General features: G+C 41.1%; 1 protein-coding gene across 1 annotated transcript; it reads left to right on the top strand.

Annotated features, from left to right (window-relative positions):
- The first annotated feature begins 1041 nt into the window (after window positions 1-1041).
- On the top strand, window positions 1042-23317 carry LOC139733370 (pappalysin-1-like). Its single transcript, XM_071644206.1, has 18 exons — window positions 1042-1447; window positions 7262-8147; window positions 8461-8637; window positions 9167-9312; window positions 9790-10086; window positions 10549-10887; window positions 11264-11458; window positions 11911-12181; window positions 13174-13302; window positions 13872-13960; window positions 16707-16906; window positions 17662-18159; window positions 18825-18993; window positions 19270-19471; window positions 20216-20384; window positions 21325-21460; window positions 22275-22453; window positions 23102-23317. Exons 1-18 carry the CDS (start codon window positions 1042-1044, stop codon window positions 23315-23317), a joined length of 4704 nt encoding a protein of 1567 aa, XP_071500307.1.
- The last annotated feature ends 550 nt before the right edge of the window (window positions 23318-23867 follow it).

Here is a 23867-nt window from a genome sequence, read left to right as displayed (position 1 = left end):
AAGAGGCTATATACTAGTACCCTGAATAGATAAGACCTTATCATCATTGTCAAGGGATTGTTGTTGTGATTATTGTTATTATTATTATTATTATTATTATTATTATTATTATTATCATCATTATCATTATTATTATCATCATCATTATTATTATCAAGATGCTAAAAGCGCTCACTGTGTATTTGGACACCGTATAGAGAACTGTAGCAGGGCGTTCAACTCTCAAGAGTTTAGTGCCGGATTACAGACTGTTACAGTCTAGAGATTATCATGCATAAAAGAGGAGCGAAGAAGAATAAAAGCTGCTCTAAAAATTCCCCCTGCGCACCCATAACTACAGATTAAAATTCGTCTTTTTGTTACCATTATACTGCACTTTAACGGAGCAATTGACCAATTGCTTGTTGTCTTAAAAAAACAATCTTTTAAGTTGGGCACTGCAAAGGAGTTTTAGTCAGGTATTCATCCACTGAGGAAGTCACAATTTTCAACTTCTCTTCTCGAGGTCGTTGTTTTAATTCTCAAATTTTGCAACAACTGAGACCACAACAGCAAAATTAATTTGGAGTTTCTCCACGATAGAGAGTTATTGACTTAGTTCTGTAGTGCATGCCCTGTATTAACTCACCAATCTAAACCTTGGATTTTGTCGTTATAACTGAATACATTCACGCATTTAACCCTGGAATCTCCACATAGCTGTCTTAATCCGCCGCTTAATTTGATACCCTTGCTCACTCGCTCGTTACGGACTCAAGGGATAGGCAAAAACAAAACCCACAGGGCTCTCACGAAGCGGTTCATTCGCCGTAACCGTGTTACAGGGAACCGTACAGAAGGCTCGTAAGGTCGAATCCGACAGCTAACAAATCGCTTTTGTACGATGACAAGGGCTTTGTCACTTTACATTCGGTCCTCGAAACCGCAGATTTGTCACTGATTATCAGAGTGTTGGCGTTTCTACGCCCAGCGAAGGAGGTCGATCACAATCCGGCAGCATCCACGACAAGCAGACGACCTCGTCTACAGCCCTGCGCGATCATGTCGCAATTGTGTATACCGATATTACTTGGCCTTGCCCTATATCCACCGTCTTACGGAAGTCTTGAACTCCCCTTTGAGGATGCCCAGCTCGCTGGTGACGAGCCGCTCTGGCGATTTGTAAGAGAGCTGGACGGAGGAGGACGCCGGGAGATATCGAATCGATGTCACGATACCGATAGATTACAGGGAAAGGACCATGCTCGTTTCCCGCGCCACGCCCACGGCCTGGATACCACCGACCTCAGCGATGGTCCCCAGAAGGCGGTGTATTTCAGAGGCAGGTCGGACTCCTTGCTTTACAAGAGGATGCACGAAGATGGCTTTCAGTTTCCACGACAGAATTTCACTCTAGAACTATGGGTAAAGCCTGAAGGTGGACAGTCCAGTCCGGCCGTCATAGCAGGTAAGAACCTTCCTGGGGGTGTTTCATCAACGTTTGTCAGCGCTGACAACTTGAATCACCATAGTAACAGTCAGTGACTAGAGCATCTCAGCCAATCAAAACCAAGGATTTTGCTGAAATTGTCAGCGCTGACAGTTGTCAGCGCTGAAAAACGTTGATGAAACACCCCCCTGGTCTGACTACCTCTGGCAAGAAACAAAAACAACTTCATAAACAATAAACATCCTAAAAACGATCAACAGTAATTCTATTCTGAGACAAAAATAAATTCATTGACAAAGCGTATGAAAAGAGCCAAATATATATATATATATATATATATATATATATATATATATCAATAATAATCTCTTAATTCAGTCTCAAGTTCTTTGCTCTGTTGAATCCAAGCCACGTAATTTTAAATAACTTTGTGGTAATAGTTCGCTTTACGCTTTTTGGATGAATGTAATGACAAATGTCAGAAATTTATTAATGTACAAAACGAATTATCAACGATCGCTCACGAAGCTGATGTCTAAAAGAAAGATAGAGGGTAAAGATTTAAATATACTTGATATCATTATGTATTGACACAACCACGCTGATTGACATAGTTATATCCCTCAAAGTGAGATACATTAATTTTCAAAACATGTTCCAGCTTCGCATGTTTTGGGCTGATTTGGCGCTTTTCTCTCACCAGATTTAGTTTAATTCCCGAGTCAGAAGTTCTCTCAAACCTGGCAACCATCTTATTTTGCTGACGTCACAGAAGGGTTTCCTAATTTGCTCCTTTGTTAGCATACATTGGAGCATGAAAAGCGATGTCGATTTACTTTGTCCCCATTGATCAGTTGTAATTCTTGACAAGAAGCTTTAGTGCCTCGATCGACACTGAATCCCAAAGAGCGAACAAGACCTAAGACTTACGCGTCGTACGTATTTAAGACTCTTTTTTTAAAAAACTATCTGCAGTGATGTTATCAGGGATTACAGGTGTAACGGGAAGACTGTGTCCTTTTGCTTTCGTTCTTTTTCTGTTACTTTTTTCCCTCTTCCTCAATCTCTTTTTATTCTCATCCTTTTCTTCTTTATACCTTCTTCTGATTTCCTGCTCCCTGAAATTCTTTTCGTCATCTTCTTCCGATCATCTCCTCATCCGTGTGCTCTAATTCCCCCAAGTCACAAATTGCTGTGAATAATAAATGTCTACTTCTAAGGCAATCTGCATGAAATATTTCCCGTCTTCGTTCTGTTTTCGTAAGGGGAATCGTATTTCTCTACAGAAACTTGCTATCCCATGTCCACTCATGAAATTCACCGACAACGTCTGACGGGCCATTGAAAATAATGTACAGCAAAAATGTACAAAAATTATACAGTTCGGACACGTTTCGTCCATCTATTGATTATGAGATGTACGTCGAAATCCTATTGCCATGATTGCGAACGTTTGTTAGGCTCTAAGGAAATATTAGAATTTTTCTTTGAATTCAATTTTGTGCATAAACTATAAAACTAACCAATTAATATGTGTCATTCCTTTAGATTTTATGCATGTGCCTTTGTCTGTATGTTATACCGCAATTGTACAGACAAAAGTAATAGTTATTATAATAATAACAAAATAAAAAGCACAAAATCAAGCAGAAATGAACTTTATCAAGAAGTATAAGCAATTCTGGGGTGAAATGCCGTGATTATTGTCGCATCGAGGTGACTTCCATGCTGTACAGTATATCAATATCAAACGACACACATGTGGCGCTCTGCAAAGTTTTGGACGTCAGGGAAGATGATCACTGAAAATTTCTAAATGTGGATCACTTTTTGGAAACGTGGTGAGTAAACACTGCCAAGTCTTGTCAATCCCTTCATGCTAGAATGCTAAGTAAGCAAAGCTGGCTTAAAAGTTCGCTTTGTGTGACGGCGACAAAAGATTAATACATTACAAGCGCTTTATTGGAAATATTTTTATCGGGACAATTAGATTGAGAAAAAAAAGGTGTCAACGAATTATGTTTTTGTCATTTGAATCCTTTCAAAGTCACCTTGACATGAAATATATCTGTCTGTGCCGATAGGAAATTGACAAAATAGAGTGGTACAAATAGTGAATAGGCTGCTGTTCCTACTTTGGTGGTTTGTCGCTTCATTAAAAAAAAAAGAAAGATAAAAGAGTCCTGATAGTTTGGATCCATGCTCGTTGATGAAAAAGCATTTTGGTGGCATTACTGAAAAATTTTCCCCAATTTACTTATGCAGATGTTCTGCATTTTTATGGATGTGTTAAGATAAAGTATGCGCGACGTTTGCTGTTTCATGAATATACAATTTGACATAAAGATGCATGTGCACTAATCGTGTGTGCATTTGCTCATGGGCCTATGAGTAATGCTTACATAGCTCATGACCATGATGGACACGTGTACATTTTCATTATCTTCATTGCTTACTCTCGATACACCCTCCGATCCCTTTCTGTTTGATTATGATAACTTCCATTCTGTATCTTCCCTCTCTCCCTATCTCTTGTACTCCTTGTGAAAGGAGTATCAAATGAAAGAAACTCATAATCGCTTTAAAAGGAAAAAAAAAACCTCTCAATGGAATCAAAAGATTAGTTGATTGGGTAAAGGCCAGGCCACGATTACAAAAACAAAAAACAAAAGTTGATCACGCGATACGCACGTGGATTCTTTTTTTTTTTAATACGAATGTTTGAAACACCCTCAGCGTAACTAGAGCGCCAGAAATGGGAGTTACCTTGAAAGAAGCACATAAATCACAGATGGAAATTTTTCTAACGTGAACAAAGGTGTTAGCAATTGACTTCATTGTTGAATCCTGATATTGCTTGTTAACAAAACTATTTCTATTAAGCGCAATTCATCCTTAAACGTTTAAACTGGAGCATTTTTTGTAAAGCTATCCGTTTCATGTGCATCCTTATAGAGAAAACAAAGAAGAAATCGGGTCCAACATATGAAATTAATTTCTGTTAATAATTTCCTCCTAAAAAGAAATGAAAACTTTGGTAGTAGGCCTACATGACGAAATTCTGATCAGTACTATCACTTCTCAACTTGCACAGTTCAGCCTGAAAAAGCCGAAGTTACATAAGTAGAAATTCACCTAAGTCGAAACTTTTTTCTTGAGCCAAACTATACATTTCATAAGTTGAATTTTGCATCTTTGGTTTGTCCTAACAAATTCGACGTACGCAGAGTTACCTGTAGATTGGACGAGGCATCAATACAGTCAACATAATAATGTGTGTGTGTGTGTGTGTGTGTGTGTGTGTGTTTGGGTGTGTAAAGGGAAATGAGATACTTGCTATGGACAAGACGTATAGCTGACAGAAATAACATTGTTTGAGCAGTGTACAAGTAAGGAAATAGGGCACAATGGCGTTAATGACATTGCCCTTTTTTTCTTACTTTTGAAAATACGCAGCGAGTATCAATGAGTCACAGATTTGATTAACCGAGGACCATTCGTATGTGAGCAAGCGGAAACTTCATTAAACCAACTGGTTTCATGTTTATGGACAATTGAGCAATGTTGAGTAGACAAAGAAAGTTAGCAGAGCTATGATGAAGTAGCTTTAAAAACACGCGTGTCCATAGGCCTATGAAATGGCTCGTTCTGGTCTTTCGTGTTGTCACTGTATCACAACTGACCTTCACAAACAGTTGGCAACTATACCCTCTGGTTTGCAAGTACTTCCTTGTGCTTTATCGCTGTGAAGTTCTTTATGTTCTACTCTTACCACATCGATGGCTGAGATGAGAATGTTTCTTCCGGATCGTAATACCATAGTCACGTGATTGACCTTTTTTTCCAGTCTCTAGCTAGACTCGGAGACGTCTTCGTGACATTGCGGAGACCCATGGCCACCTACCGGCGACGATGTGGAGACGTCGCGGATACGCCTCCGCGACTGAGGAGACGTTACCGAGACGTACCGTGACTTCAGGGTCAGTAAGTTGTCCTATCGTTTGGAGACGTCTCGGAAGTCGCCCTGGAGTCGACGTCTTGGTCAAAGCGCAAGCAATTTCTTGGTCTGTCGAGTCGCATAATAGATCAGACGCGGCAACGTAAAGGGCCTATCTCACTAGAGGAGACATCGCGACGTCTACTACAGCGAGATAGGCCCTTTACTTCATTTAAATGTGACGCAAGCGATGCATCATAGCATTGATTTTATTTTGTTACTGAAACAACAAAAAATACGAAACTAAAGAGTCAAGTTGCAGATCCTGCGATCTGAATATGTGTAAAGATGCTGTTGAATCTGTGTCACAAGAAGAGGTTAGAATTGACATTGATTTGTTCATTTCATGTGTTGCTTTGTTTTCCTTAGGGAAAATATTTGCCTATTTGATTCACTGTCGACCCTCACCAGGGCAGTGACAATCGGGTTATGTATCGAGTATGAGAGCGAGCGTATGTGAGTGTGCGTGTGCGTGTGCGTGTGTGTTTGAATAGCAATTTCTGTGACACAATACCCAGGGGCGACAGGGTGCCCTTGTCACACGTCATTACGAGAATTCAAGGCTAAATGTCAACGCACTTTTCAAGAGCAACCAGGTAGGCCTACGACACATGAATCTGTCTTTGTTGAACGCAGTCACTGCAGTAGAACCGTCACACCAGAAACCATTGAGCGACACCTGCGGCTGCGTGTTCCCATTGCTTAGTTACCGCGCGTTATGGTTGTAACGGTAGAGCGGGGTCCAACACCCCATTAAGTTGTCGTTGTGAAGACCAAACAATGTTTTCGTCGATCAAGGTTTTCTCTCGTGTGATAGAATCGAGAATGGTCGAGTTGATCCATGACGTAAAATTCCCAGTCACCCCGTGCTATTCTTTTTTTTGTTGTTGTTGATTTTGTCTTTTTGAAGGTCGCATACTCTGATCACGTGACCACAAATGTCAATGATTTCATTGGTTAATGTCAACTTGTTATTCCATGGTCGGACATTTTGACATTGAGTGATTACATTGTTTAGGTTAATGCTCGCCGATATTATCTCCCGGTTCTCCGACACAAACTGATGCTTTACTTTCTGTAACATTATGTTATTTTATCTCTTTTTTGATTAGCGTTAGTGAGTCAAAATCATCAGTTTTGTAAGACAGGACCACATTATTATTCCTAAGCACACACACATTAATGGAATGTATCTCTGTGATTAGCAAGCCTTTCAAGCTGAAGCGAAACAGAGAGACCCTCGTCTTATTACACCAAGACTACTACTACTGTTTAGGAATGAACTGACGCCCTATCTAAAGGTCAGGTAGAATGTTTAATGTTTGTGATTACGTCACAGACACAGTAAAAGTAAAAAGCTTTATGTAGGCAATCTTGAAGTCAGTTAGAAACCAAGATCAATACACTCAAAGGAGGCCATAATGGATGAGTAGTTGACATTGGAACATTTAAGTGGCCATTATTTGCTGGCCATCTGTCTCCTCGTGTTCCTGGGACATAGTCCTTTATTTCACATCCTTCATTCAAGTTAACCTTTTATTTCTTGGATGAAGTTTTCTCTCGTAAATCAGTTGTGGCAATCTCAATCTCATCCCTCAAGCAAATGTGTGCTCGAATGGAGAAAGCGCTTTGAAACTCAAACGTATCTCAGATTTCAGTTAAGAGAACTGAAATTAACCAATTCAGAGAACTACCCCGGAAGAACTACTAGCTTTCAATGGAATTTTGTCACTTTTTTACATCAATCTTTCAACCCAACGACAAATAACCACCAAATGAATATCTTTATGTGACATTATGATGTTATTGAATCTTTTCTGTTTTCACCTATTCAGAGCTTTCAGACAAGTGTAGGACCTCCAACACGGTGCGGGGATGGTCTCTCTTTGTGGACTCCACGAACCCGTCAACGAGTGGCGATGCCGAGATCCAGTTCAACCTCCAGACGGACCGTTCCATCGAGAATACAACGGTGAGATCGCAGCGACCTTTACAACCCAACGAATGGATGCACGTAGCTGTGACTTATGATGGCTGGAAAGTGAAGATGTACCTTGATGGAGCCATGATGGGAGCGGCTGTCGGACAGAGGGGTGCAGTCTTCAGCCTGGTGTCGCAGAGGTGCAAGGAGTTAACCCTAGGTGGAAGTCTCATCACCCACGCTCCGTTTCGTGGGGCCGTCGGTCACCTGGGCGTGTACGGAGTGGCACTGTCGCACGAGCAGATCGCATCATCTGCCGTCTCCATGGCAACGAGCATGCTGGATGATATCGTCCTGTCTGAAGACTTCCATGGAGAACTTTTGACTGAGTGGAGTCCAAGAGAGATGAATGAACCACGCATAGTGACAATGGATCTACGAAGACCTCCAACGCATCCTCAGATGCTGGCTCCGAGATGCGGAATGACGGTCTGCGATCATCCGGAGGTCGCGCGCAGCTTTATTGGCAACTGGGAATTACGACAGGAGAAAATTATCCGATACCGCCCGATCGTGCTGGCGAAAGATGACGGGTCAAATCCGACCATAACTTCGAATGATCTTCGGAGGCAACATAGCATTCTGTCGGCTGCGTATCGGCCGCATAATATCACGTGGCAGAGTGTCGAGACCCTTCTCGTCAGGAACTCGTCCCTTCGGCGTAGGCTTGTGCTGTCGGGAAGGAAGAAGTGGATCGGGAACGGTGAATGTGACGAGGGATTCAACCATACGGCTACAGGGTGAGTATACTGTACACTTTCTCAACGAAGAGAGAGTATGCTGTTTTGAATATACCATACCGTGATGTAGCTCATGTCAACTGAGACGATGTGAACTATGTTAATTAAGAATCTCAAGCTTGTGGCTTGATCTCTCGCAAATTTTGCTCAAACTAGCAATTTGGGAATGGAAATGGAAATGGAGATGAGAATGGTTACAGTAATACCAAATACATATTGATAGACTATATACGCACATAGACTATGTATAGCTAAAGCTTTCATTCATTCTTATTCATCGATTCATCTCTATATCTCTTTTCTTTGCTCTTAGGTTTGATGGCGGGGATTGTGACTGGGTGCGCAGTGAATGCGCACAGTCGCTGATATCGGACAGTGTGTGCCAACCAGAATGCAATAAGTTCTACCATGACTGGGACGGCGGTGATTGCTGTGACCCGGATGTAACTGATCCCCTGGAGACCTGCTTCGATCCATACTCCTCGATCCGGTGAGAGCTCAAATCATTTTAATATCCTTATTCATTTATTTATGCTCTAAGCATCAAAGATATCAAATTGGGTAATCAGACCAATCTGAACCTTGCAGATAGAATCACGTATTTGTATTGTTCAATTAAAAAAAAAAAGAAACGAGAATCCCATTTTTGTTGTGAGACAAAACTCTGATCTTACTTGCAATATCGGCAAAAAAATTCACTGCAACGATTCATCTGTGATTAGTATTAAAGAAATTTCTCATTACTATCAAATGCGTTGGAATTATCCACGGCTGTTTTCACACATACCCTTTGTAGTGAAATGTGGCGATGCGTCTCTCTGATTTGACTTTCGAATTATATAAGAGATGGCGGATAAAGTAAAGACCGTGTTCATCTTATTCAAGAACGCAAGGTTTCAAGGCATTAGGTACTTGAGTGATATCTTCAAAATGATCGTAATAAAATAGATCCTGGACCAGAAGGTCTACACAAGTTGTTGTGCAAGACGAAATCTTGACTGATTTCCTTCCTTTCCCAGGGCGTATATGACATCAGGGGAGCTGAAGCACGCCATCAACGTCAGCGGCAGTGATGCTCTGGCCATTTTCTTTGTGGACATTGTTGAAAAAGACGTCGAGGGGTTTTCCACCTTGCCGTGGAATGTCAATGCCCTCAGAACTCAAGGTAATACTCCGCTGATATCCTCTCTTGTAACTTTATGAAGACTGTGTAATAATTATCAATAGATATTACGTAACCTTTTTCCGATACCTACTTCAAATCTATCGAAATGTGATCGGCGTACAAGATAAAAAAAATGTTTACGATTGTACGCCTAATAAATTTGATGGACATACTCAATACAATATCAATACAATACCTGAATGAAAATGCATGGTATCAGAAAATTTATCTTAGCAACCATATACTTGTTGAGAACGGAAAATTGCAGTAGGCATAACTGAGTGTGTATGACCCATACGCAAGGTAACAAAAGAAAGAGATACATGACGAGCCGAATACATACTAGTTAACACCATTATACTTATTTTTACGTCCAAACCCCGTTTTACGTTCTGTCATGGTACAGATATTAGTGCCTTTTTACTGTATGAGAAACGAATGTGTAAATTGCTTCAACCAATTTAACCTTTAACGTAGGTGGCGTCGTGCTGAAAGGTGGGTCGCATCTCTCGGATAACTCACTCATCCACGAGACCGGTCACGTGCTCGGATTGCTACACGTCCATCACGGCATTGAGGCCATGTCCTGCGACGACCCTTGCCGCGAGTTGGCGCCATCCCTAGAAACGGGCGACTTGGTGGCTGACACCAACCCTACGCCTCTCAACATGCATTGTCGAGACCCGTGTCCAGCTGAGAGTGACATGGCCTCGTGTGATGGCAGGCCAACTATATACACCAACACGCCCTACAGAAATTATATGGGTTATTCCAGTAAGATTGGATGCTTTTTATCTTGTTTTTTTTTAATCTCGTTTCTTTTTATCTTGTTTTTTTATCTCGTTTCTTTATATTACACGTATTTGAATCACAGAGTTCACAAAGCTTTACCGATTGAATTACAGGCATCTAAGCCGTACTTTGTGAAGACAAACAACGAACATCTCTTATAAGTGGCCAGATTTGTTCATTGGGTAATTTCACTTCTGAAATCTGAAATCTTAACATTCGAATCCAGACATTTTGCCTATTCATCAACATTAACCATACGCTAAAAATAATTCATATTTTTTTTTAGTTCTGAATTATGGACGTTAAAAAAGAGATACATGTACCACATAAGATAAGGGACACTCGATTCTCGCTTTAAAGTATTTACACTACACTGGAAGTTTACTTACTTGTTTGTCTGTGTGTTTGTGTTTGTACGTGTGCATATTTTGTTTTTGTGTTCAGACGCAGGATGTACGGATCACTTCACCCCACAGCAAGGAGCGAGGATGCACTGTTACATTAACCTGATGTACTCCTCGTGGGCCCCGTCCCCTTCCCCAAGCACCATTCCCCTCCCCCCACGGATCATGTCAGAGGACCCCGAGGGTGGGGTGACAATTGCCTGGATCCCACCCCTGAGTGGACACGCCCAGCAGCAGCAGCAGCAGCACGAAGAAGGAGAAGCGCCCTCTGTGCATTGTTTGGATTGCACGCTTGACGACGCCTTCGCGCAGTACGCGCGCAGAGCGACGACCAATCAGAACGAGCGAACGGCTTATGTGGACCCTTCTGAGGCTACAGGTGGGTTGTTTAAATTTTCTAGATAAAAAAAAGGATGCCATGTGCTATCTGCTTTTGGACCTGCTGGCTTTCGACAATATTGGGAAATATGTTCCTTTCTCCATATAAATGTCTTTAATAATATTCCAAAGAGTTTTCAGTATAATTTCATAAGTTTAGTACGCAGATTTAGAGTTTTAACAACTAAAACAAAACGGCACTGCTGATGTGAACCTGTTTTCTCACCAGACACTTTTTTTTTAATAGTCGCAATGATTTGACTTCATTAGACGTATATGTTCTGGATTAAAAGAGAAATTTTAGCGACATCACCATTACTGATTATTATGGCGACGTGTATTCCGATGTAATGCATATACTATATTCTATCTGACAGGACCTCCAAACGCCGGGAAATGTGAACTCGACAGCCAAGCCTGGCTGGCTGCAACTCGTAGTAGCCGCGACTGCTCACTATGCTACCTCGATCTCGAGTTCGACCACCTTGTCGTTCCAGCAAGACTGTCAATCTGGTTTAACTACGTGGATCAACCCATTGATACAGTTAGTGACGTCATACTGACTTATGAAGGTTGGTCTTCTTTCAAATCTTAAGTATTCGTTTCATGGTTTACAGAAAACTATATTATCATAATCATAGTGGCGATCTAGTTTTAATAAAATTTGATCAGACGATACACATGCAAAATATACATGCATATTTACAGTTTATTTGGATCACTTGAGGAACAAGAAGATTATTGTGAAAGATCAGTAACAAAATGTGGAAAATGATCATTTTTCAGATCAACTCTTGCAGATTTCAGTGTCTTTCATCATTTTATTTGTGCTTTAAATAGAAATTGATTTTTCGATTTAATATACAAAAAGTATGTTTTGTCTTATCTGATTGGTTTATAAACTGCAACTAATTGTCTTTCGAACGAAGTATGGTAAAACCAGCATGGTTTGCCGTCACCTATTCAGACAACGGAAAAATATTTTCAGATAGCAATGTTTTGTCTCTTTTCCCAAACACTAAAGATCAAACGACTGAGTCCCTAGGATCAATATCAGCCGACTGTGACACGCCGTTTACAACCCGTCTCTTCGCAACCAAGCGTCTCCTGCGCCTGCGCATTCTCATCCATCGGTCTTGGACGAGTGTCGACGCCGTGCAAATTATTTCGGCGCGAAACTCGTCCGTCTGTCAGTCTTGCGCGCATGCGCGTTACAGCATCACACGTGATCCGCCTTTTGAGGAAAACGGCGAGTCATCTCTTCGCAAAGTTGAGACCACGTGGTTTCATGATCGGTATGTAATGTTATGAGAAGTTTTCTATTGGCATTATGACGTCAGAATTAATGGAGGCGTTTTTACTTTTTTCCATTTTGACGACAGCCATAACCCCACTGAACACTTTTTATTACAAACTAAGACGAAATAGTCGAGCGAAGGGGTTAAATTCGGCTTGACTTCGAAATGCAAGCGAAAGCGCATTCATTTTGTTGAGATCATGACTATTTGACAAAAGCTTTGGTAATTTGGTAAAAACAACAAAATAATCACACGGATCTGCAAGTTGATGAATTCCAAAAAGTATAACAGTGATGCTAAACGATAGGCCCTATGACCTAGGCTCCCACATGCGACTAGAAAGTAGGTTTAGAAATTGATATGAAAACAGAAAAATTCGAGAGGTGAAGACTGCGAGAAAAGCTTCAGTTTCCATTATGTGAACTCAGAGTAAAAATTAAAAAACAAAACAAAACATGCATATTACAGAAATCTCAGATAAAATACAAAATATTCCCAACTGATTATCACAATAATCGTGTGGAACGAGATGATCCGTTGCCTGGTTGTTTGATCACGGGCTCTTATGATTTCTGAGTTTTATACGCCAAGAATAGACGATGTAGTAAAGTATGGGGCGCCAAGTGTCGCATGGCCCCTTTCGTTACGAAATGATTCGTCGACACTTGGCGCCCCATAGTAAAGAACTGCCGCAAGCTGATGACTGGGCACAGCATTGGTTCACCTTTTATCCTGCCGTTGAAAACATGCTAGTCAAAGAGTTATGAGTTGACTGGTCTGACTAGCTTGTGATGTATCAAAGAGACTCATGTACTCCCACTAACTAAGTAAGATATGACTAAAAAATAACCTTTAGCGGTTGATGACCATCGAGTTTACAATATGGGTACGGTTAGTAGTCTCTTCTTAAAGTGCGAGTAGCATCTAGAATTAAACGTCCTTGTCTTCCCTTCCTTTGTTCACTCCCTTCTTGTCTTCCACCCCTTCAGATCGGCAAGAGATGGCGTCCAATACTCGTATCGCGTCCAGCAAATCACGGGCAATTCATTCGGTCCGCTGTCGCCTCCTCTCCGTCATACTCTAGGCGACATGTTCTGTGGCAATGGCCGGATTGATGGGTAATAGTCATACTATAGCCTACATTTAATTCTCGGTAATATTCGAGAGATACAAAGTATGACCAGTTTATGTCTGTCAAAGGGGAATGCGCAATAGCAAATGTGCGACCATGAATAAATTAGTAACTGTTAAGTCGAAATTTCTCTCATAATCCTGTAAATGCTCCCCAAACTTTGCCAAAGGTCTTACTTTGACAGTTGTGCTTCGCGGAAATCTGTGTAAACGGTGATCTAGGGAATGCAAAGATGTTAATCAGAAGAAGGTATTTCGCAGAATAATTCAGTTGTTGTACTTATAAACACTATGTTTTTCAATTAAATTAGTACCATAAGCACACATTTTGCAAACGTACCAGTTTTTTCATTCTATGTATAATTGGTATACCATCAGATTTTCAGTCCAACTCACTTGATGACATAAATAGTGCCGTTCAAAGATTAATAGTGGGAGAAATTCTCGATGAATTGGATGGTACTCTTTGTATCAGAGAAAAATCAGATTGATAGCATCCTTGATCCTCTCTCTCTCTCTCTCTCTCACACACACACACACATACCATCCTTATTAGACTCGACGAAGAATGTGACGACGAAAACCATGACGATGGTGACGGCTGCGACAGGCTTTGCCTGGTCGAAGACCGCTTCGTCTGCGAAGGTATGAGAGATGACGATGATACGTGACTCTTTAGATATTACATAAATTGCAAATTGTGTAAAATATACATACGTAGCAGGACTTTAGATTTTTCCGCTGATGGCATAGGTAATGTATCATGCCATGTTATTACTGAGTCGTCATTTTCTGATTGCTAGATTGACTTCAAATTCAAACCGTACATATAGTTGATCCACTTACTGTCAGACAGAAAAAGAAGACATAGACGACAACCCACGGAGACAATCTTTCTATTAATAACCTGCAGAGTACGTATTGGGTAGCGTTTAAGTGAAGTCATGATATACATTGCACGAATTTAATGGCCTCAAGATGGTCTAAAGAGGACAAATTTGATAGTGTGTGTTTGTGAAGTAAGACGACCTGGTAAAGCGGGGTTCCCACTATCGTGCGATCCATTGCGAACGCCACGATTGGACATTCGTAACTGATCGTGGAAAATTTGTTGAACTCGTCTGAAATTTCACGTTTGGATACGAGGTTATGCGAGTCAATACGTGTTGGTACGCTTGGATGCGATATGGTCACGATTGGTCTATTTCAAGCGATACGATCTGTCACGATCTGGTCTGCCGTTCAAATACGATCCGACAGGATTGTCCTGATTGAGTTCACGATTGGTACCGATCTAACATGACCATTACGATGAGGATCCCCGATCTGGTACGTGCAGCAACGTACTGATACGTTCCAATACGAATACCGCGAACCAATACGGGCTGCTGAGATAAGATACGATATCTTTTACGATCGGGATCAGAAGCGACCCCCATTTAAGGCGCGATTGGACCCGAATGGGAATATTATAGTCCGGCTGACGATGGATTTCATAGTTTCCCTTAAATTATGCAGAGTGATTAGGCCTATTAATTTTGTCCACAACCATTGATGATGGCAAGGCTGACAGGTTGACGATGATGACAACGTAACGTTTGCTGTATTGCTAATGACGATTATGTTATCAGAGAGAAAGCAGCACCCAGGCCAGCCATAACCTCAGATATTCCCTCGTCTAATATTAAACGTAAAGAAATTAATAGATTATTAAATCGACATGCTCACCCTCCCCCCTCACAAAAAAGAATGAAATAACGAACCCAAATACATAAGATCAGATGATTACCCCTCTTCCCCAGAAAAAAAAACCCAGCAAGACAAAATTACCTTTCTCTCCAATACATGAAGAAAATAATTATATGATGAAATGGAAGCTAAGAAAGAGGATGGGATCATTTTGAATGTTATGTAACATAGTATTATGTGTTATATACGCTTGATATAAGAAAGTTGGCCGAATGGATAGTATTGCTTATGTGTTCGATTTCACATTCGCAAAGTGTATGTATCATATGCCTTTTTTATTTCAAAATGTCTTTATCTCATGGGTTATTAAAAGTTTGGTTTATTCGGCTTGATTTAGTGTTTTACTTAACAATGTTTAACATAACTGATACACACATAACAGAAAAGTGACTCCCTAATCAAAATGATGTCACTTTTTAACAAAAAGGGAGGTTTTACGCAAAATTATTTCGCTGGGGTATATTGCTACATTTATTGAATAACTAACTGTGAAAAATAATAAGAGTGATCTTCATTGTCATAATCATACGGGTGATCTCACATCCACGACAATGGTCACCTTTACATTTGCAGTAATAATGAGAGTTGAAAATAACCATTTTCCTCTAAAATTATGCTCTACCAAATATACAAAAAAAGACATTGAAAAGTGTCAAAATAAATGTAATGGAGTCAAACGATGGCTGATGAAACAACAACTCTTAATTACTATGTACAATACACAAACAGCAGGATACTGCACCCCCAAAAAAAATATTCTGTAATATACTTTTAAAAATTAACCATTTGCCTTTGATATGTACCCATTCAAGCACGATTCATTAAATTATTCTCATCTTTGTACTGACGTTAGTCAATACGTGCAGACATACAATTGCCATTTTATTTTTGCTCATTTTTTGTTTTCGTTACAAAAGTTATCCCATATCCTGTTTTGTGTATCTGTATAATGATAATAACAACTCATTAATGAAAACATCATTAACATAATGTATGAAAACATCTAAAATCTGTAATACAACTTTCATTTTATGAAATCATTAAAAAATGATTTTGATAATGTACCTTAAGAATTACGACAATTAAACCCCACACCGTCATACAATTTACCATTTGGAAATAATAATCTAAAGATGCAGGCTACCACCTATCAGAATACAAAATAAATTAATTTATGAGTAAAATAAGGGCAAATGGGCAAAAAATAATTATAATAATAAGCGGAAGTGAAGTGAAAAAGTCGATCCCGATCAACACGATTAAGAAGCACGATTAGAAAAGATTTGCTGCGTTTGGATACGATCCCAGATGATCTGATGCGATGATCACGATCAAAAACTAATCGTGTTACTCGTAGAAAATTTTTGAACAGTCCAAAATTTTCCTACGATTAACGCGATTGCCACGATTGACCTTAAGATCTGATACAATCTGATAAGACCATCACGCTTGCTGCACGATTAAGACCACGATTTCGATCGTGGCGCCAATCGTGATAGTGGGAACCCCGCTTGATACAACAGTGAGTCCACTCTTACTGCCCAAAATCAGAGAAGGTAAGATGGCTATTGGTGAATGCGATTCTTATCCTCATCTTCATAAGACGCAGTTTATCAGTGGTTACCATTTCTTCGATTCATAGGTGAACCAAGTCGATGTAGGCGAACTGACGGTGATGGCGTTTGTGAGGAATTCGAGCGTCCGACGAGTCAGCAAGATTGTGGTTTCTACACTCCACCGGGGTTTCTGGACCAGTGGGCCAGTTCTGCCGTAGCCAATCCTCTGTACCAAGGACCCGAGTGTTCTGAGGATGTGTTGCTAGGGGAACCTAGACCTAACAAGGTAAAAGAGGCGTGTCTAGGCAAGTCATGCAACTCAACCTGTAGAGTGCATGGTGGAATTAATATACCATGTGACTTTTATTGTAGTTTGTATCAACTTGCATAATTTTACTGTTAATTGACTAATTTTTTGAGATATTTTTCTCTCTGCAGGAATTCTTATCGTATTTTTTTATTTAATCCATGGCAGGGTCCACGGAACAAGATTAGTGTGGTAAGCCCCGACATAATGAAGTGTTACCTTTTTATTTTCTGCAGGAATGCATAAACAAATTGACCTTGCTGGATGCCTGGTTCCCCTGTGGGATAGAATACGAAGTTTCGCCTGAACTGTGGCTTCAGGTAAGGCGAAATAACGAGTCATAACTCTCCCTTCCCTCGACACTTAAAAACCGTATACTAGTATAATCGTAAAACCCTGCCTGTATTCACCTTTTTGAGTGCACTTTTAGGTTCAAACAGGAAAACAGATTATACTGTACACTCGGTCTGTACACTGTCTGAACGGAGTACGCAGTAGAAGTGCTCAGAGAAACTTTTGACTTTTTTGACTAAGGCACTTTGACGTCAGGTATGAAGATGGCCTCATAATCCTGAATGACTGTTATAGGTTATTACAATCACTATCAAATCTAGCACAGTTGCATTCTTAGATTCCTTCATTTATCCAAAATTGTCAATTTCAGTGTAAGATCTTAAAGATCAATGGTGGTGAAAAGCAAAGATTTTGATGGTTGATTGATGTTAATTTGATAGGTAGGTTTCCCAAAGGGTGTCATCGCATCCGCTGTCATCGTCCATCTCGGCGGAATACGCGTTTACGACGTCGAGAAAGTTTTACCCCTCGTGTCAGCCGAACTCCTCAACCCTGAGGGTCAACCTCACACCCAGCTGTCGACGGTTGCTGTAGCCTCTTGTGAAGACAGCCCGATCCAGTTTAACATCAGCCATGACCTGACAAAACCTTTCGTCTACACTAAGTACGTACGAATCCAGCTCTCGTCCCCACAAATCGCTATTTCCGGTGTCCGACTTCGCTCACTGGTGAACTTTAACCCCATAGCTCTATCCGAATGTACCGGACACGAAGTCTTCAACCCGGCTCTAGGAAGATGCGTTGATTACCAATGTGAAAGACCTACGTGCGCCACGCCTACTTTATCATTCGCTGATGTCACGTGCAGCGGTCTCAATGAGGGTGACGTCTGTGAAGTGAATTGCATTCTGGGATACAGACCATCGTCACCGATTATGGTATGTTTATATTCAAAGTTAATCACTCATTGCAAAGATATTATGTTCACTCAAAGGTATCAAAAGTTATTGGATGAGGATATCAATTTTGTGTTTCATTCAACCTGCTGTCTAATCAACAGTTTAGAATTTGCAGCGCCTATAGCCTTTCAATGTTTACTACCATGATGATCGAATTTAATGAGGTTGCTAGTGCTGTTGAATAAATCAATGTCAGGTTTAAGTAAAATGTTCTGATTATATTTCTTTTAAAAGTGGCCGATTATGTTTTGATGCCTACTGTATTGCTCGCTGGATACGTACATTTCTAAGAATTTTTTTCCCAATCTGTTTTCTTGTTGACCGGTTATTATTCCCGTTTCTGTTGTTAATTTCAGAAATGAAATAGGACAAATTGTATATCACTGTCTGGAATTTGTATGGTGTCAAACTCATAACAGTCGATGCTCAAAGACTCTGTCGGGATTTCACGTCCACGGTGACCCGACTACGTGCTGACATTGATGAGATTTTAGCATTATTTTGATAGCTTGTACAAATTTCACGGAAATTTCCATAGGCACGACATGATAAACATCTACATAAAGGGAGGCAGTGACATTTTGTAGTTGGTATAGTCATAATGAAGTGAATGAGGAGCTAGTTTTTGTGTCGTTTTTCTTCAGTTGCAGTGCGTGGACGGACAGTGGGAGGGTCCGGCCCTGGTTTGTAGTCCGGTGGACTGTGTCTGGGCGCCATTCCTCGATTCCAGTCTGACCAGTATTGACTGTCCGGCAGGAACAACGTTTGGTCAAGAGTGCTTCCTAAACTGTGTTCCGCCGGCTAGACTGCAAGGTATGTAATTGAATATACCGAAGGAGTTAAATTACTTCCCCCTTACCGAAGAGGCTTTCCTCACCAAATTTTCAATATATTCCTTTTAATGTAGAAGTGTTGCTATTTTGGACCAACTACACAGCAGCGCTGATCATTGCTCTATGCTACAAGACTGTATCGTTCAGGGTGAGATTGCATCTAGCTACTCTCTCTTTCTCTCTCTTCTCTCTCTCTTTTCTCTCTCTCTCTCTCTCTCTCTCTCTGTTTCTTTATCAATTACTTCTAATATTAAAGGTAACGACAACTCCTTAAGGTGCGAGGATGACGGGTTATTCTCCCTCGCCCAGTCGTTTTGTCAGGTCTTGTGCGATGAACCGGCCGATCCGCCACACGCCATTCTACAGAGTCAGAACTGCCGGGGCGATGGCCACAACGTTGGCACCACATGCAAATTCAAGTGCAAGGCGGGTTACACGGCAGCGAACAAGAAAGGAAGGTAGGATTATGTTAAAGCGGCTGGACGGGAAGTCTACAAGACATGTGTATTTCTTTTACTGTGCAATACAGAATGACACAGGTGCTTTTGGTACCAAGCTTTTGTTTCTTTCTCAATGGTAAGGCGTGTGTCAGGGCCAATACTCATACATACGAGTAGCCCATGCAGTTTAAGTCCTAACACATCACAGGATGAAAACCAGACATTGCTATCAAATGTTCTCTTCCAACCCGGTAACGGATTTAACCATTACAAGATTAGGCTACTACGAGCAAGTTTACTTTGAAAATATTAGAAATTCAGTTATTTCCCGGTAACGACAAAGACTTCAAAGGGCTAAAACTTTTGTGGAACTTTCAAGCGATAATGATTTTTATACTTCATAATTAAACTTTACGATTATTTAGAATGATTTTTCGAATACGATAATTGGTTCGACATTGCACAAAACGTACACATTTACAGAGTGATTTCAGATGAAACGTATGTACGCTCTAGCCCCAGAGAAAGAAGGGGTGTATGGTATTAGTCCTCGCATGGCGTTTGTCGGGAAATCTTCTCTACTATGCATTGCAAAACAAATTAGATGCAATGTAAACAAAACGTCCCTAAATATGAAACTTTGTCTACAAAATTCGGCAGCATGTGTATGAGTCGTATCTATTTTTGTATGAGTGTGTTTGTGTGTGTATGCTAGTTTCAACGATGATTTCTGTACGATCCTGTTCGTCCTTTTTGTCACAGAGCAACTAGAACTGTTCGGTACCGATGCACCGAGAATTCGACCTGGGAGGGGGCGGACTGCACTCCAGTTGTTTGCCCTGAACCCGCCCCGTGGTTCCACGGACTATACAACTGCACCAACGGCTTTATGTACAAGAGCCAGTGTACCTTACATTGCTCCAACGCTTCGGTAATTACTGCAACACCATCAGTTCTGAAATTTATCTCAGCTCACCCTTGAAAAATGGCGGATTATAGTCAGATAGTATTGTCTTTGCCAAACTCAACTCTCACCCTGAATTCTCATCTTGTAATAGGTATAGAAGGACATTTTCTCCAAAGCTCTTTCCCTATTTCCCCTCTTTTCCTACCCATGCCACACTTACTTTAATATTCTTATAAGTACTTGTGCTTGTCTATTTGTCGGGTCAGCTGACGATTTAGGACCTCAAATTGGATAGTAATTCTATAGACTTTGACTAATCATCTCATTTTTCTATGGCTATAAACAAAGTTTTGACACTAGGGACATCAACATTGTGACAACAGCGAGCTGTAGATCTGAGACGCGAATGTTTATAATGCGCCTCCTCCCGGGATGGACAATGGGAACAGTTATCTGGGGCATGTGCAGAACAACATTTTATTTTCCCCCTGAACCGCGTCGCTGGGTTATTAGGGAGTTTTCGCTACACGACGGGAAGACCGAGAATACGCGGAAGCAATCACCTGTGACAGTTCCCGTACTCGGACTCCCGTTCCCATAACTAAGCAGTTTCGCTTTCCTGTGCAGGACGGAGGCGTGGGGTCAAGATCGCAGATTGGCTGACTGGCTGGCTGGCTGGCTCACTCCTGCCCAGCATCGGGACCGAACGATATTTTGGCTGAATACCGTACTCTTTTTCCCCAGGACGGGACGTTTCTCGGATTTGATCATGCGCAGAAGCAAATTTTGCACACGACACGCTAAAATCCCGGCCGCGTCGTGCTTGCGAAAACTCCCTATTGTCGCAGACCTAAAGCCGCTAATAATGAAACTTTAGAGGTACTTAATTCAACCAAGACTGAGTTCATTATTTATATCAACTGCATTGCAGAATACCGTATATGTCTCACATTATTTCCCATAGTTGTCCAACACAATTACCTGCACCAAAGACGGTCAGTGGGACCGAGAGTTCGCCCTCTGTGACCCGTCCACGGTTTGCCCGGAACCTTTGCCATCACAAGATATTGATATCGACTGCCCGAGTGGCCATGGAGTCGGTGAGTTCCTGTTTCAGCCGTCGCAATCTTCGCCCTCAGCTAATGTATTTTATGCAGCTTTACGAATATGCTTGTCCACTTCTTGGAAAATTTAATTCATGTTGTAAACTCCCTGGAATGAAAATGCGATGACATGATGCAACGGCTAATATCCTCGAGATACAACGCTCATATCTTGAGATGACTACATATTGAGTCTATCCTTTTATAGGGCCTATCTGGTTAAGCAGATGAAAGTGTATCAACACCCTGAAAACTTTGTGACACGGAATAGCACCTCAGAGGAATCCCAAATATGGTCCTCATTGTTTCGTGTCAATTTCCACCATAATTCACTGAAATTTAAAAATCATAAACCCGGCGTTATTCGAATAATGCTATTTTATGTCACAATGTCGATATCCAGAGTATTTACATAATGATACACTTTGGTCCGAATTCACGAAGATGGTACAATTTTTGTCCATGCAAAACCATGGACAAACATATTGGGCGCCAAGTGTCGCATGGCCTATTTCGTTACGAAATAGGCCATGCGACACTTAGCGCCCCATACAAAACTACGGTCTTTGTCCATGGTTTAAACCGTGGACAAAGATTGTACCACCTTCGTGAATTTGGGCCTTTAAGTGCTAAATCAGTTTGAACTTTGTCGAAAAAGTAGAAACGTGCTATCTTGTATTGCTATCTACCGGAGATATGAAACGATACAAGGTAACTGCATGGTGTGTGCGTGTGTGAGAGAAAGTTGCCACATGCCAGTATATTTACTGTATATGTACCCCTGTCTCAAACTCATTTTCCTGTGGCATAGGTGCGAGATGTCGTGTACGGTGTCGCCAGGGTCAAGGGTTTTCTCATCAGGTTGCCCTTGAGGGCGCCACATTTAGAGACCGCGGGTTGCTAGGAAACAACAACCTTGTCGTCTGCACGGCGCGGGGAGAGTGGTACCCGGATGTAGACCTGATACGATGTCAAGAAAGGTGCTGGGAAGTGAGTATAAGCCGGGGACGTATATCATAGTAATTGTGTTCAAAATAATATACTTTATTATAAGGTATGAGCCTGCATATTCGTTCGGAATGGCAGTAGTTTGCGGGAGATTAGATTAGCAAAAACATGAAGGCATTTATATTCTTGTCCACAAACTTAGTTGATATATAAGTTTTACATCTCTTTATCTTTCTTTTCCAAGTCTTCAGTGTTCGGTTGCAAGACCTATTCATTGCAAAGTTTAAAAATGAAATGTTGCTGGCAATGTCAATTACGGGCATGAAATCCAACACAGCAAGAAGTTAAGACCAAACGCCAATTAGAATTTCAAAATTAGGAAATAAGAGATCTAACTTGCAAATATTTCACGCTGAATATTCTTTGGTAGGCCTACTGATGTTTGTCTTTAATCGAACGACCAATGTAGTTACCTATTGTTGTTTCGAACAAAAGAGGGGGAAAATATTCCGCACTATCACACTAAAATACGAATTCACATTCGACTAATTTCAAGGATAAGGTATTAACAATTTTTTACTTCTTTAGGCTGATATCTATGGCAACAATATCAGAAGTTTGGAAAGAATCTAATAATACCAAATGTCCTGAAAACTGTGACGTTTTTACATTCATCGTTATTCTTGCAAGGCTTTCGCCGACGACGATCAGTGTGAGGCGGAAAACAACCGGGCGTTCTGCCTGTGGGATGGCGGGGCGTGTTGTCCGTCTACCGCTCCAGGAGGAGAAGTCAACCTCTTCATGCCTAACTGCGGGCAGGCGTGTGCCTGTCGGGACCCCGAGGCTATGGAGAATGCTCACCGTCAAAACGGGTTCGACAGGGATATTAACCGGCCCCCGCTGTAGAGGCGGTGGTAGGGTCAATAGAAGTAGATGTAGTTTACACTAGATAATTATTAGAAATGAAAATAGTTAATTATATAGAACATGCGTGTGTGCGCGCGCGCGTGTGTGTGTGTGTGTGTGTGTGTGCTATCTTATTTGCGAAGGTGTTTGGATTTGTATGAAGTAACGACCGAGGACAAAATGTTAAGTCCTTGCGAAAGGGCATGCCATCGAGAGCCGTTTAAAAAACGTCATCGATAGGTCGAATGGTTAAGCCGTGTCTTTCCTGATTTATAGAATGATTTACATTTAATGTTCATTGTAGATGAAGAATACATGTAGTTTTGGAAGTAAAGCTTTCTTTTTTGTGTGTATTCCTGTGTGTAAATGTGGCACAGCCAGATCACCGTTTCGGTAAATTATGGCAATTTTATACAGATGGGCGATTGCTGCTATTGCACAAATTTGCTGCATACGTTGATGAATGTGTGTGTGTGTGTGTGTGTGTGCGTGCGTGCGCGCGCGCGTGTGTGTGTGTGCGCGCGCGCGCGTGTGTGTGTGTGTGTGTGTG

This window comes from Diadema antillarum, unplaced genomic scaffold (genome assembly GCF_040938485.1).
Source record: "Diadema antillarum isolate AM-2024a unplaced genomic scaffold, OU_Dant_1.0 seq00000472_RagTag, whole genome shotgun sequence".
In the NCBI taxonomy this organism is placed as follows: Eukaryota; Metazoa; Echinodermata; class Echinoidea; order Diadematoida; family Diadematidae; genus Diadema; species Diadema antillarum.
The sequence above is the reverse complement of the archived record's forward strand: the minus strand, read 5'-3'. Positions and strand labels throughout refer to the sequence as shown.